Source organism: Mirounga angustirostris, unplaced genomic scaffold, assembly GCF_029215605.1.
Source record: "Mirounga angustirostris isolate CCGP_5_RB_7025 unplaced genomic scaffold, mMirAng1.0.hap1 SCAF_2, whole genome shotgun sequence".
NCBI lineage: Eukaryota > Metazoa > Chordata > Mammalia > Carnivora > Phocidae > Mirounga > Mirounga angustirostris.
The window spans coordinates 55,221,409-55,237,936 of record NW_026991710.1 but is presented as its reverse complement, the minus strand read 5'-3'; the positions used below and the strand labels follow the sequence as shown (position 1 = coordinate 55,237,936).

The following is a 16,528-nucleotide window of genomic DNA, read 5'->3' as shown; positions in this document are numbered from 1 at the left end:
AGCAGACTTGAGATTTAGGCCCAGGTGTCTGACTCTGTCTGACTCTAGTGTCTGTGCTTTTTATCAGTAATAGACTTGTCACCATTCTTTTGGGAGCAATGTCACACTGATAAGGAATATGAGGAATTATCTTCTCAGATATACCAGATAAGAGTATTGTTATCCAAAGACATGGTGCCTTTAATTTCAGTGTACTGACCTGTGAATGTAAGCCAATACTCTAGGTAGTGGACCTTCTCCCTTATGTGAATTCCTGACATGGAGAATTGCTTCTGCATTTGAGAACACTGAAAACTTTTGAATACCACCCCTTTCATTAAACTCGTTAGAAAAATAAAGAATACTGCTGTAATGAACTGAATTATTAATTACTAATCTCTCCCTTCTCCTGTAGGGTGACTCCGGAGGACCACTGGTTAGTCCAGATGCTAGAGATATCTGGTATCTTGTTGGAATAGTGAGCTGGGGAGATGAATGTGCACAACCTAATAAGCCCGGTGTTTACACTAGAGTGACTGCTTTCCGGGACTGGATCCGTTCCAAAACTGGTATCTAAGAGAGAAAACCCTAGTAGAATGGAGCACATTTTTGTGTATGGGCCATTCTCAGAGATACAGAATCACAGAAGTCTTGCAGGTCCCTCGGATCTGACCCATCTAACTAAACTGTCTGCTTGATGCATATATTTCCTTCCTAACTCTGCTCCACACTAAGCATCCTGCTTCTGCAGATAGATTCTGTCCCACTTTGCATTCATTTGTTTTCTAGAAGTTTTGTCATCAAAATTTTGGCTTGTTGACATAAATTTCTTATGCATATCTACAATTTGAAGTGATTCCTTCTTTCATTTCCCCAGTTTCTCTCTTCTTAGTAAATCTCCACTTTCAAGGTGCAGGACAGAGTGAAAGGAAATGTAAAAAGGAAAGAACTACATTTTTATGTACAGAGTATTAGGAGGTTTTTTTTTTTCCTTAATGGAATAAGGAAAATGATCACATTCATTATGACAGGTCAAGCAAACTGACCTCAGAACACCAAAGACTTAATGATGGAGAAAGAATGGGAATTAAGGAAATGCACAGAAACCAAGATATAGTTTTATTTTCATTTCTAGCTAACAACTACAGAGATAAGTGTGGGGATGATTCTGTTTTCCTGTGGCCTACAATAATTACACAAACTCTATATAATGTACTTGTTCTAAGTTAAAGCAAATAATATTTATTCAATATTGCACTGTTGAAGATATCAATATATAATAATAAAAATATCATCCATTTGCTTGCTATTATGATAGTTCATGAAGAAGGGGATGATGGGAAAATAATATTACTCAATATATTGCAAATTCTTTTAAAATCTGAGGCCATGAAAATTCATTTGAGAACAACCAGTATACCTTATGTGTTAAGATTTTTTGTTGTTGTTGGATGGGAGAGAATGAAGAGAGAATCAGTCCAAACTATTGAATGAAATAGGATTATCACCGAGTGCTTCTGTATTTGTGTTTAAAGCTTTTTCAAATACAAAGCCTTGAAGGGAATAAGGTCCAGGTGTTAGTGTGTATTTATAGTCATGCAAATGGAGGCCAGACCTCCATTCTGAGATATGGGCACATCTTTGCCTGCTACTGCATTTCTGGCCCATGCTTGGACCCCTGGCCTATTAGACTTATTTGGGCTTAGATGGGAAGATATCATAGGAATTTATCCTGGAAGCTGCCTTCCTGCTATGTCTCGTGTAGCACTGAATTGCTAACTGCTTGCAGACAAAACTGAAGAGTAAAAGCCAAATATCAATCACTTTCATAATTTTAGTTTTGGTGAATAACTACTGAACAGTTAGAGACACAGCATGCAAGTGATTTAGGCCTTATGAAGTTAGTTATAACTCATGCCATTACATATGTTAACATGGTGAGATTTCACTAAATTTTTCCATTACCCTTGCCTCCTCATCCAAGTTCTCTATTGGACCATAACCACTTTGAAAACCAACATTAGTAGGAAAAATTTGACTTTTACTAACCCAAATAATATTGGCATATGAACTGGTAAGATTTAGGTGCTTGGCTAAAATAAAATGGAAACTGACATGAATTTACAGTGTGAAATATTTTCCATAGATTATTTTTGTTTCATTTAATAGATATTTTGAAAAAAACAAAATTGAAGCAAGTGGTGAATTTTAAACAAAGTTTTAAGTACATTTCAAACGAAATCACTCAGTGTTCCATTCCAAATGGATTCCCTTGTTTCAGTACATTCTGCAGTTGGGCCTCTAGGTGGCACCTGTAAGCTGTAGGAAGATCTAGGGAAACCGATGTCTGGATCTTCAGGTAATAAAAAACGTAGTAGAAATTCTGTATTAGGGTCTTATAAAACCAACAGAATACAATTCCTCTTTCTGAAGTCACTTAAAAATGAATACATATAAATTGACATCATGATTAATATTTTCCAGATTTCTGGAGGTAATTTTCCAAACTAAATATTTATAACATGTGATGTGAGTAATTTCTTCTGCAAATAAACTTGAAGAGACTTAAATTAAGGAGAAATTTTAGAAGTTTAATTTGACAATGGCATCATAGTCCTCAGAGAAATATTTTTGATACTCTCTTTTACAAAAAATTGAGAAACAGAGGTTGAGTCACAGTGAAAATATGGGAACAGTTCAAACTTTATGTGCACAAAGACATAGATAATACAGTATATCATACTTTTAAATTATTTCTTTTGAAAGATAACATGTAAAGAGTTTCAGCATTCTTGAACATGTCTATTTTAACTATCTCATTGGAGAAAGCTAAGAAGTCATGACAGGAATAATATTAATTGTACAAGAGATAGGGAGTTCCTTCTATATCTTTTATCCCTCTTCCCAGAGTATCTAGTAAAGTGCTCTATGTGTGATTGGCTTTCAATAAGAATTGTTTTATTTTTTATTATGCAGAAAACATAGCTTTATTATTGTTTAAGAAGCAATCCAGATTTTATATTAACGGTGTGACTTAAGCCAGCTGATTAAACACTCTAAGCCTCAATATACTCACTTACAAGACAGGGATAATGATATTTACCTCGAATGATTGATTGTAGGGATTAAAATGATATAGTGTTTGAAAGTGCTTAGCACAGTTCTTAGAATAGTAGGTGCTCAAAAAATGGTAGCTATTATAACTATTGTAATTAAGCTATAATCTTGTTTTAAACAATTGGTACTTGATCATAATAGTTTGAATAAATATTTTTGAAATGAAGAGACAATTAGACTAACAGAATGGGCTGGTTTCTTGTTTAATGATGACTCCTCCTGGAAGGCTTCCGTGACTCCCTCAAGTGGATATAACATCCTCTTTTCTGAAATTCCTTACCATTTAAAAAAAACCAAACAAACAAACTTAAAAAAATTTTTTTCAGAAAATCATAGATTTACATACAGTTGTAAAATATAATACAGAGAGGTCCTGTGTATCCTTCACCTAGTTTCTCACAATGGTAAACATCTTGCTTAGTTATAGTATAATATAACAACCAGGAAGTTGACATTGAGATAATCCTTCAATCTATCAATTTTATTCAGATTTCACTGGTTTTAAAAATATGCAATTATATGTGCATGTGTGTATTTAATTCTATGTAATTTTATCATGCGTGGACTTGTGTAACTACCACCACAGACAAGATACAGCATAGTTTGATCTCGAGGATCTCTGAAGCTACCCACAGCCACCTGGTTTCCTCCCTATCCCTGTCCTCAGTCTCTAACTCCTGGTACCACTAATCTGTTCTGTATCTTTATAATTTTGTCTATTTAAGAATGGTATATAAATGGAATCATACAGTATGAAACCTTTAGAGGTTAGCTTTTTAACTCAACATAATTTCATTGACATCAATCCAAGTCATGTGTCTCAGTGGTTCATTCTTTTATTGCTGAGTAATATTCTATGGTAGGGATGTACCACAATTTGTTTAACCATTCACTCACTGAAGGGCATTTGGGTTGTGTACAATTTTTACTATCATGAATAAAGCTACTATGACATTTGTGTGTTGGTGTGTAGGTTTTTTTGTGAACATTCATTCCTCTGGGATTAATAGCTGAGAGTGCATTAATGGTCATTTGGTAAGCACATGTTTAGTTTTTTAAGAAACTGCCAAATTCTTTGCAACTGGTTTCTTAACATTTTTTTAATCTCTCTGTACATACACACTCTCCCCATGGCTTTTAGATATGTATGAATAGATCTGATTTCAACAACTAGTCCCCTGAGGTAGGGACCATGATCAATTCATTTTTATAACCTTCACAGTTCATAGGAAAGTATATAATTTATGGTGTAAACTCAATAAAGATTTATTAAATAAAGAATGAAGGTAGTAATAAAATTAAGCAAACATAGAAATACATGAGAAATTTTTAAAAAGGAATTACTTTGAGTAGAAAAAAAATAGCAGTATGGGGGTGCCTGGGTGGCTCAGTCAGTTGAGCATCTGCCTTCGGCTCAGGTCATGGTCCCGGAGTTCTGGGATCGAACCCCACATTGGGCTCCCTGCTCAGTGGGGAGTCTACTTCTCCCTCTGTCTTTCACCCTGCTCCTGCTCTCTGGCTCTCACTCTCTCAAATAAATAAATAAAATCTTTAAAAAAAATAACAGTATTGCCTTCATGAATGTATTAATGCCATAATTTTTATAATTCTGGGCTTTAACACAGTACCTCCAAGTGTCTCATATTGCTTGATAAATAATCTTGCTCTCCACACTTTCCCACGTGGTACACAATCAAATACAGATTAAAAGACATGGATTATATGATGATCCTATCCTTGTGCCTGTTTATTTCCTGATACATAATGTCTTTAATGGTTTCCTGACACATCTGTATCAATTTCTATGCTGTACTTGTGGAATGGATTTCAGTATAAGGATATACTTCGTAAATATTTGTTGGTCTCAATTTTAATAACCATGACTGTCATTTTTTTGTCCTAATAAAGTTTTTAGTGTACAACTCTCAAGGTGGAGGGGAAGACAGAGGCCTGTGACATGCAATTAGGAGATGTTCCTTAGCACTGATCCATTTCCATTAATCAACACCTCTTCGGCACAGCTGCAGCCAGCTTAAGTAAATACCACAGTCAGTCACTATAATTACTACCCTGCACATACCTTTAACTTCCGTACTTCTCTCTTGCTTCACTAACCTATGACACTTGCTTTTTACCACAACCCTGATAAAACCCAAATCTCCACCTGCCATTGAACATGTTTGGAGAAAAATACAAAACCACACTGACAGGTCTAACGTCAAATTCAGGATCACAAACCTCCAGTACACTCAGTGCTTCCCCAGCATCATATGACCCTTCGCTGTTCACCCTCCCATTCTTTTATTTATTTATTTATATTTATTTATTTATTTTTAAAGATTTTATTTATTTATTTGACAGAGAAAGACACAACGAGAGAGGGAACACAAACGGGGAGTGGGAGAGGGAGAAGCAGACTCCCCGCCGAGCAGGGAGCCCGATGCAGGACTCGATCCCGGGACTCCAGGATCATGACCTGAGCCGAAGGCAGTCACCTAACCAACTGAGCCACCCAGGCGCCCCACCCTCCCATTCTTTTAGATGTCTGTTTCACATCTTTTCTTCTCCTCAATTCCCCTAACACCTCCTTCTCCATCCCCATTCTCCACAGATGATCTTGCTTCTCACCTCCTTCACTGAAAATTGAAACATTCTGAAGAAACCCTCCACCACCTCTATTCTCATGTCAGCAGCTGCTCCTGCACATTTGGCCTTCCTACCTGTTCCCCCAGGTGCTCTGATCGAAAGCCAATCCCTCCATCTATACACTAGATCCCATCTTCTCTCACCTACTTAATTTGTTCCAGCAACTCTTCCCTCCCTTTCCTACTTTGTCATTTTCTTTTTGTTACGTCCTTGATCTTAAACAAACAACAAGCACACATACACCCAAAAAATTGTCTTGACTCCACTTTCTCCACCAGTCACTGCTCCAAGACTTTGCAGGAAAGCTTTTTGAATAAATCGGTCTGTATTTACTATCTCCTATACCTCTTCTTCCGTTATTCCTTAAGCACATTTCAATCAAACTTTGGCTCCAAAATTTCACTAAAACTGCTCTTTGCAAGGACATTAATAGTCCCCATGTTGCTAAATATAATGGTAGAGTTCTCATCTTAAATGTCTCATCAATAGCATTTGGCACAGTTGATCTCTGCTTCCCCCTTCCTAAACCGTTTTTTTTTTTTTTTTTTTTTTTTTCAGGGCAGTGCATATTTCTGATTTCCTACTACTCTCAGACTTTGTACTCACAGACTAGTCTCATCTTCTGGTTGCCCTCCTTATCCTTGACCCCTAATGTTGGCTGACTCCAAGGCTAAGACCTTGTAACTCTTTTTGATGATCTCATTCAGTTTCATGTTTTACTTTTTTGTTTGTTTTTTGTTTTTAAGATTTTATTTATTTATTTGACAGAGAGAGAGAGAGCACACAAACAAGGGAAGTGGCTGAGAGAGAGAAGCAGACTCCCCGCTGAGCAGGGAGCCCAAAATAAGGCTCAATCCCAGGACTCTGAGATCATGATCTGAGCTGAAGGCAGATGCTTAACCGACTGAGCCACCCAGGCACCCCCAGTTTCATGGTTTTAAATACCATCTACATGATGACATTTCCAGATTTTTATCTCTAGCCTAGACCTCTCTCCTCAAATCCAAATTCCTATGTCCAATTGCCTATTGTATCTCCATTAAGTTATCTAGTAACCACTTCAAATACAATGTTTCTTGTCTCCAAACATGTGATACCCACTATCTTCCTCACCTCAGTCAACGCCATTCTTCCAGTTCGTCAAGCCCTAAAGCTCTTGACTCCTTTCTCTCATATCCCACATCTAAAAATTTTCTAGTATAATAACATTCTCTAGAATTTTGCCTAAACTCAACCTCACTTGTCAATTGTTTGTAAATTAATCATCTGCTTCCTTTTGAAAAGACTATCATTTGCCACTTATTTCATTCTCTGAAGCTCCAAAATTCCAGAGACATTAGCTTCATTAGTTCAATAATCGTTTTCAACTGTTTTTACTACTGTGGAATAGAGTTCATTCTGGAAAAATAAACAAGAAAACATTTATAGTAGCACAGTAGCTTCCTAAAATCTTTCATTCCATTTGAGCTTCTGCTATTTACAATTAGCTTCCTGTTCATGGTTGTCAAGGCACCTCAGTCTGCAGCTTACTTTGTTTGTTTACTGAAATATAGTTGCCACACATTGCTACATTAGTTTCAGGTGTACAACATAGTGATTTGACAAGTTTATACATCAAGCTATGCCTACCATGAGTGTAGCTACCATCTGTCACCACACAACACTATCACAATACCATTGGCTATATTTCCTATGCTGTACCTTTCATCCCTGTGACCTACTCATTTGGTAACTGGAAACCTGTATCTGCAGCTTAGTCTCTTTAGACAGCAATTGGAATAATCAGCTTGTCTGGGCTTTTAGTGACAATAATCGGTCTCTAGTTTTCTCAGCTGCCAAAATTTGTATTTCCAGCTACAACCTTTTCAGTGAATTCCAGTCTCATATAAGCAATTGCCTATTCAGCAGCTCCCCATAGACCTAAAAGCCCTCTCTAATGGAGCATGTCTAAAAATGAGGTCTTGATTTCCAACTTCCATTCCACATTTTTTCTGAGTGTTACCATCTCAGGGACATCACCATGCACCCAGTTGCTCAGACCCCAAACTTCCCACCCCATTCCATCCATCAGTGGATCCTACCAACTCTACTTTCAAATATACCAGACTTCAACAATTTCTTACTACCTCTGAGCAGTCCCAATAGCCATTTTTCTCACCTGGACAACCACAACAGCCTTTTAAGTTTCTGTCTCTTGCTCCTACTCAGCCCTGACATTTAGTTTCTTGCTTCACACAGCTGCCATTTGGAGCCTTTTGAAATATAAGTTTGATCACATCATTTTCTGTTTTAAAACCTTATAATGGCTTTCCACCAAACTTAGAATAAATTTCAAAGTTCTCATTACATTCTATAAGGTTCAATTAAAAAAATTAAGGCAAAATAAGAAAAGTGACTGTCATCTCTAGATCAGTGCTATCTAAGAGAAATATACTGTAAGCCACACATGTATTTTAATTTTCTAGTAGACACATTTAAAAAAAAGTAAAAAGAAACATGTGAAATTAATTTTAATGATGTATTCTAAATCCAATTGTGTTATTATGATTTATAATAATCAATATATATTTGGATTCATAAGGGCCAAGGGCAGGTGGTCGCAAGATGGGCCACCTTGGCATGAAGATTATTTTGAATTAAAAAGCAACCAAAACCCAGCAGATTCAAGAAGAGCTCTTTACGTCCCCCCCTCAACTGCCTAAAAAGAATTTAGAAGGATCAACTGAGGTGCCTTGACAACCATGATAGATAGAGAGCTATCACCATAGCTTCATTATACTATGAACTAGGTATGGTAGAAAGGGATGAACCTAGAAAAGCCTTCCCTTTATTTCTTCAGACTTGCCTAAGGGGTGCCATAGTTTGCTTATCCTGAATTGCAATTTCTTTACTACTCCTAATAAACTCTTTTTGCTGGTAAAATAACCGGCCGTTTTATTTTTAAGATTGACAATACAGCCACAGTACTTCAAAATACTGGGCTTATTTTATTATTTCTGCAATAAGATTTACTGAGGATTATTCAAAGGCTTTAGTAGCTTAAAAAAAAAATTTTATTTCAAATTAATTTTTGACTTATAGAAAGTTGCAAAAATAGTAACAAGTATTCTCTTGCATGTCTAAGGCAAATATTTTGTATAACCATAGGACAACTACCAAGAACAGGAAATAACATTAGTCCAATATTATTAAACTACAGACTTTATTTGGATTCGTAAAAAATCTGGCAGCTGGGTACCCAAGGGTATACTAATAATTTCTTTTACTACTTGCAGTACCTGTCCAAAACCACTGGTCTCACCCTTTCAGGGTTAAAACCCTTTACAATTTTAAAGGAAATACAGTAACTTCTTTAGCTCCTGGGTTTTTGCTGTTGTTGTTGTTATAACTCATTTGAATACTCTTAGAACAATGTTTTTCACACTTTGGTGTCTATAAACTTACCAGGAATATTTGTCAACAATTTGTCTTGGACCCCATCCCCAAACCCACATACAGTTGGGCTAGGGTGCCTAGGAATGTGCATTTTAAACAATCATTTGCTGGTGGATCACTCTTTGATGAACATGGGCTTGCAGGCAGATTGGGCAGAAATCAATGTAGTATACTGGAGGGGTTTTGGAAGATCTGTCATTAGTTATCTTTCAACTTGATTTTTTTAAAGAATGACTCACTAATACTTTTTAAAAGAAGTTCTCATATCAATTCTTATATTTTACTATTAAAACAGGCATGCATTACCTGGTTGAACACATTACTTATTTTTTTTTCCTGATATAAATTGTCATCCTATCAGGTAGCTACATGATTCAAGAGAGAATGGGGATAAGATACAGGGTAGAACCCCAGTAGCCACAAACCCTGTAAAGTGTCTTCAAGGCAATAAAATCAATCCTGTTGGCAACCCAGCCTCCAGAGGTGGGGAAGAATATAGCTCACACACAAAAGAAGTTAGTATAGCTCCAAAATGTTTGTAGCTTCCCATTTTTCCCTCAATCTTATATAGTCTACTATGCAAGTACACATCAGTTGTTGTGTATTTATGCACCTCCTTTGGTGCATAAATTCTACATCTACATTTTGCTGCATTGTCCTCCTATATACTTACTGGCCACTTAGAAACTTTGTAGGGCCAATCATATATTTGAATACAATAAAGCACCATATTAATAACAGGACTATTATCTTAATATATTTTCATGTAAGCATATATAACTTAATAATTTAACTTTGTGACATTCAAGAAATTCACAAAACATTTTCAAAGAAACAACTTGTAGCAGAAAACACACACAGCAATGATGCCTTTATCAGCACTAGAATATTTCTATTAGTGCTAGCACTTGAGGTGGTGCAAATGAATTGACACTACTGATATTCAGGTTTCTTCCTGAAAAAGGAAGCAGACTGAGGAGAAACACAGAAGCTATTTTATAGTGGATGCTAAAAGACCACGTAACACCCATAAATGCAGATCCCTCTTCTCTTAATATTTTAGGTATTTAATTATTTTTCTAATTTAATTTCTATTTCCTAGGCTTCTAAACCATACTAAACATAGGAATAATGAAATAAAAGTTTCCAGGATTTTAAATAGGAAATATATTATTCGCTGAAATCTCACATTTTCAGCGGCATCTATATATGATGAAACATGTCTGAAGAGAGTGAGGAGGAGAGTAAAACTGCTGCCTGTAAATTGGGAAGACAGTATTGGCAGAAAATGGAGAGAAGGGTAATCTTCACTATTTACTACTGATGTAATTCTTGACATTAAGAAGCAGATTCTAGAATTCTCTTGGATTTTGTTTGAAGTTGGAAAGTTCTGTTTGTCAGACATGGTTCATTTTAACTTTACCTGGTAATTAGGGTAAATCTGTGTTAGCTAATTGGTTTTATCCAGAGAAAAGTGAAACTTTTCCTATCTTTGTGTAAAGATGTTGTTTTGCAAATAGGAGCAAGGTGTCACTGAAGTTAGCCTTCTACCCTCCCACAGAAATTGGGAGATGGCAGTGTCACCTCTTCTATTTACATCTCAGAGATAAGGCTCTCAGGTCTTTGAGAAAGGCATTCCTGGATCATAAACCTGACAAAAAGGCCTATGTAGTTGTCTTATGTAACTTAGGTGTAGAAATGAACCAGCAACTGCTATAATTTAAAAAATAAGACAAATGGTACAGTATCTTTAAGACTTTTTTGTTATTATCTCTTTCCTGAACAAAGGTATGGTTTTTGTTTTGTTTTGTTTTGTTTTGTTTTGTTTTTTTGAGTAGATGAAGATCGTGTGGCTACTTTTTTAATCTTCAATTGATCTTCAATGAGGATCAATGGGGCATGTATGTGATGTTTGCTTTGTAAGTGCCATTAGGTAGATTTACTATAATTTATTTAACCACCCCTATATTGATAGATACTTCAGTTCTTTCTGGTTTCCTCTAACTAATAGAATGCTGCAGGGAACATATTGTATTTGCTAGATAACACAAAATTGTTATAACATTCAAAACAAAAATGCATAATGGCTCAAGCATAATAGAATTTTATGTCTTGCTCACATGATTGTCCAAGGCAGGTGTTCCAGATCATCAAGTGGTTTTCTCCAAAAAGTGTTTCAGGGACCCAGGATGCTTCCATCATGGAGCTCTACCATCCATTAGGCACACTTGTCATTTTGTATTCAGCCTGCAGAAGAAGAAAGTGATCATGGAGGAGGCACACTTGCTTTTCTTTTCTTTTTTTAAAGATATTTATTTATTTATTTGACAGAGAGAGAGATAGCAAGAGCAGGAACTGAAGCAGGGGGAGTGGGAGAGGGAGAGGGAGAAGCAGGCTCCCCGCCCAGCAGGGAGCCTGATGAGGGGCTCCATGCGGGGCTCCATCCCAAGACCCTGGAATCATGACCTGACCCGAAGGCAGATGCTTAATGACTGAGCCACCCAGGTGCCCCACACTTGCTTTTCTTAAAAGCCCTGCACTAGAAGTGCAGTACACATCAGTTCTGCTCACATACCACTGGAGAGTAAATCAGTCACACATTCACACTTAAGTACAACAGTGGCTGAAAATACGCAGCTAGAAAGAGAAAAGGATTTTACTGGCTAGCTATTAGTCTCTGCCATAATACTTGTAATACATTTTTATGCATATTTGAAAACATTTAAATAGGATTGATAGCTATAAATGTCATAAAATAATCCTGTATAGATTTTAACAACCTAAAAATGCATGATAATACTACTTTCCTTGCATTCTCAACATTTTCAATCCCCCCATCTGATGAATAAAAATAATGTCCTAAGCTTTTTCAACTCAATTAAGGCAAAATAATTTCCCAAAGTTTTACTGTTCAATGTACTTCTGTGAGTTTTCTGTTTATAGTACTTACTGGTTTTTTTTCAACTGGGTTATTTGCCTTTTTCATACTGATGTGTTGAATCCCTTTATATATTATGAAAGTAATCCTTTTTCTTTTTTCTTTTCTTTCTTTCTTTCTTTTTTCTTCCTTCCTTCCTTCCTTTCTTTCTTTCCTTTTTCTTCTTTCTTTCTTTCTTTCTTTCTTTCTTTCTTTCTTTCTTTCTTTCTTTCTTTCTTTCTTTCTTCTTTCCTTCCTTCCTTCCTTCCTTCCTTCCTTCCTTTCTTCTTTCCTTCCTTCCTTCCTTCCTTCCTTTCTTTCTTTCTTTCTTCCTTTCTTCCTTCCTTCCTTCCTTCCTTCCTTCCTTCCTTCCTTCCTTCCTTCCTTCCTTCCTTCCTTCCTTCCTTCCTTCCTTTTCCCTGAGAAAGAAAGAGCACAGGCAGGAGGGGCCGAGGGAGAGGGAGAGAGAATCTCAAGCTGCTCTGCACTGAACATGGATCCCGATGCAGGGCTTAATCTCATGAGCCTGAGATCACCACCTGAGCTGAAACCAAGAGCCCCACACTTAACCAACTACACCACCCAGGCACCCAAATCATCCTTTTTCCTTTACATATGCAGTAAGACTTTTTTTTCCCCAGTCTGTCATTTCTCTTTTAACTTTGTAAATGATTATTGCAGCTTCCTTTTTTAGGTTGTCAAACTAAGTTATTTTCCTTTATCACTTTTAGGATTTGTGTCTTGCTTAGCAAGTCTTTTACATTAAAAAATGTATAAAGTTTTCTACATTCTTTTCTATTATTTTTATCATTTTACTTTTTACTTACATTTAGCTTCTAAAATTTACTTGTGGTATGAGTAGAGCTCCAAAGTTGGCATTCAGGTGGTAAGAAAAATATATAGGTTTTTTTTGTTGTTGTTAATGAACACTACAAAAACTACCTAGGATCAAAGAAAGAGAGATTATTAAAAGGAAAACCTGGTTAACTTCCAATAATTTTCTTGTATAACATGCAAACAAAAAAGAATTCTGAAAATAAAATCTCAGATTATTATAGTTAACAAAGGGTGCTAAAATTCTTTTATAGATACCATTCATTCTAGAGAATGATAGAGAAATATGCTTAAATTTTTACTAGAAACTTACAGGTAATTATTACATAAATTGAAATAGGATGTAATTTCTAAGCCACCTAAGAAATTATGAAAAATAAAGAAATATGCTCAGTCCATTATAAAAAAAGAAATAATAAAAGCAAATTAAGCATAGCAAAACCATAAAAATGGCAGAAACAAACTTAGATATATGAGTAATCATAATAAGTATAAATGAATTAAATTCTTTTAAGAGCTAGAGATTCTCTCTCATAAGTCCCCAGAAAATAGACTTTATGACAGAGACTTATGTATATGTGTTTATTGGATAGGGCTCACTGAAATAACACCTCTAACACAGTGAGGTAAGCAATACTGGGAAGAGGACAAGTTGCAACAAGGTTTTCAATCAATGTCACAGAGAGCTCTGAAGCTGACATATCTCCTTAGACATACACTGGCCTCTCTAACATGTCCTAAATGGAAACAAAGAATCTAGGGCTTTGAAACCAACTCCTTCTCTGCTCATTGGCCAATCATTGTAGTCCGTTTGGGCTGCCATAACAGAATACCATAGACTGGGTAGCCTATAAACAACAGATATTTATTTTTCACAGCTCTGGAGGCCAGGAAGCCCAAGATCAAGGTGCCAGCAGATTTGGTACTTGGTGGGAACTTGCTTCCTGGTTCATAGACTGCCATCTTCTCATTATGGAATTACATGGAAGAAGGGGCAAGGGAGGTCTTCAGGGTCTCTTTTATAAAAAGGCATTAATCTCATTCATGAGGGTGCCCTCATGACCACATAATCTACCTGGACTTCTACAATTACTTTGTAACTGAGCTCTCTATATCCTCTCTTGCTGCACTCCACTCAACAGCCCTTGTCTAGGCAGGGTGATCTCCCTAAAACACAAAATTGATTAGATCATTCACCTGCTTAAAATATCCAATTACTGTACCTTGGCTTTAGAATGAAGAAATCCTAACATGGCCTACCAGGTCTAACAGGATCTAGTCCCTAACTATCTCTTAGCTTTATCTCAGGCCATTGTCCCTTACTCTTAATGCTAAAAACCACATTAACCTTCCTTCAGAGGCTCTAGCACGGTATCGACTCCCTTCCTTTTCCAGTTTCTTGTGGTTGCCACACATGTTGGCTTGTGGTCACATTACTCCAATCTCTGTCTCCATCTTCACATGCCTTTCTCCTCTTCTGTGTGTCCAATTTCCCTCTACCTCTCTCTTATAAGGACACTTGCAGCTGGATTTACAGCCCACTTCAATCATCAAGGATGATCTCTGCATGTCAAGATCCTTAACTTACAACTGCAAAGATAACATTTCCGGGTTCCAGGGATTAGGACCTGATATCTATTGGTGGCCATCATTCAGCCTACTACACCTTCCATATGAATCCACAATACATCCCACATGGAGTTATAGTAACATACAATTTGATTTCAGGGAGCAAAGAGGGATAATGATTTGGAATTGGCAATGATGAGCAAGGAAATATCCTCTTCACCTATATGGACAGTGGTAAAAGGGGTTGGAGAGAAAGAATAGCCACCACTTTAAATGGTGGCGAAGAAATCTTTATGCTGGGGGAAAGTCAGGTTCCAGTTAGAGCAAGAAGATGATGTTTGGAGAAGAGATTCATGAAGATTTTGCAGAAATCATACTGTGACTTCCAAAGAACAACCAAGCAGTCTTTTTAGAGAGTTGGAGAAAGGAATGAGAAGGACTCATATTAGAGAATGGGACAAGCCTGAGCTGGGAGTTTAGAGGTTCCTGAGATGAGTGAAGCGAACAGGTATAAAGGGCAAGAGGGGATTAAACATGATGGCTTCCAAGGCAATTTATGGTGAAAGGTCTGTGAGAATTGGGTTAAGGAGAAAGAAGGTGGGAGGCTTTCCAAGAATATAAGAACCAAATGAGGAAAATATCCAGAAAAACTGAGTTGAATCCTTATCCGAATCATGTGGGGAAGAATAATTTCTTTTGTAATTGTTATTAGTTACATATACCATATGAATTTATTAGTTTTGTCTTATTTTTATTGTTTAAATTAGCTACAGTGCCTACAAAGAGTAATCTTTTATTTAAAAATAAATATGAGGACAGGACTAAATAAATTGTACTCAATGTGCCATTTAAAAACGGACTTTTTTTCCAAAAAGAAATATGTAGGTAGGACTCCAGATGGAAATCAGAGTTTAAACCAGGAATGAAAATTTGCCTCTTCAAGTGAAATAATTCTGGGAGCACAATTAGGATATCTATGTTGGAAAAAACTTATATAAGAAGAGAACTCAATTGCCATTTGTGAAAGCACTCTTCAAAAAAACAAAACAAAACTTGTGAAGTAGTATGAAATACTCACATTTTCAGAAAGCTGAAAATATATTGTAAACTATAATAAAATGTATAGTATCTATAATCTGAGTAGTTCTTTCTACAATACTTGGGAAGTACTTACTACTAAGGAGAAATTTAAAATGTTTAATTGTATGAACAAAATCAAATTTATCACATAAATATATTTACAGCTATAAAGATTGAGAATAGAGGTTTGACCATCAACAGCATGTTTAAATTTTATGTTTTGTTAATAAGGAAATAATGAATACTCATTTTCTTTTTATGAAAACTCCATTTGAAAAGTGCATTGGAATATGTTATCTCTTGGACATGTCCGTTTTCTTGGAAAAAGTCATTTAGTTATTATAATATTTACATGTGTTAAAAACATATTTGATTTCTTTTACCACATGTAATCTTTTTAGGTGGCAGATAAATTCTTTTCTCTATCTTTTATATCTACCTCCACAGTACCTTATAAGGTGCTGTGCAGTATAGTAAATTTTCAGTACATATTGTTGACAGGCTCTTTATTTTGCTTTCATACAGAAATAATTCCTTTTTTAAATAACTTACATATTATTCTTTTTCCAGAAATTTGCTGTGGAGTATAACACACACAGAAAAGAATACTGAAGACAAATGTATAGATCAATGAATTGTCACAAAGCCAACACTCATGTAATTACCACCTAATCAAGAAAGAGTGCACAGCCAGCATGCAGAAGCTACATCGCACCCACCCCCTCCAAAAAATTTTCCCCTAAGCAATGTGCCTTTTCCTCCAAAAGGCAAACACTATCCTGGACCTTCTAACTTTATAATTTAGATCTAAGTGTTTGAATATTACAGAAACGGATAGTACATACTTTTGTGTCTGATTCTTTCACTTGTGAGAGTCATCTATGTTTCTGCATGTACCTGAAGTTCTTTTACTTGAAGTACTGTAGAATGTTTTATTGTATGAAAATACCA

General features: G+C 36.1%; 1 protein-coding gene across 1 annotated transcript in view; it reads left to right on the top strand.

Annotated features, from left to right (window-relative positions):
• The window catches only part of LOC123848929 (transmembrane protease serine 11E-like), a 44,914-nt gene extending 44,358 nt beyond the window's left edge, over positions 1–556 (top strand). The window contains exon 11 of the mRNA XM_045881788.1: positions 395–556. Coding sequence (XP_045737744.1) covers positions 395–556 — 162 coding nt within the window. The remainder of the gene's footprint in view (positions 1–394) is intronic.
• The last annotated feature ends 15,972 nt before the right edge of the window (positions 557–16,528 follow it).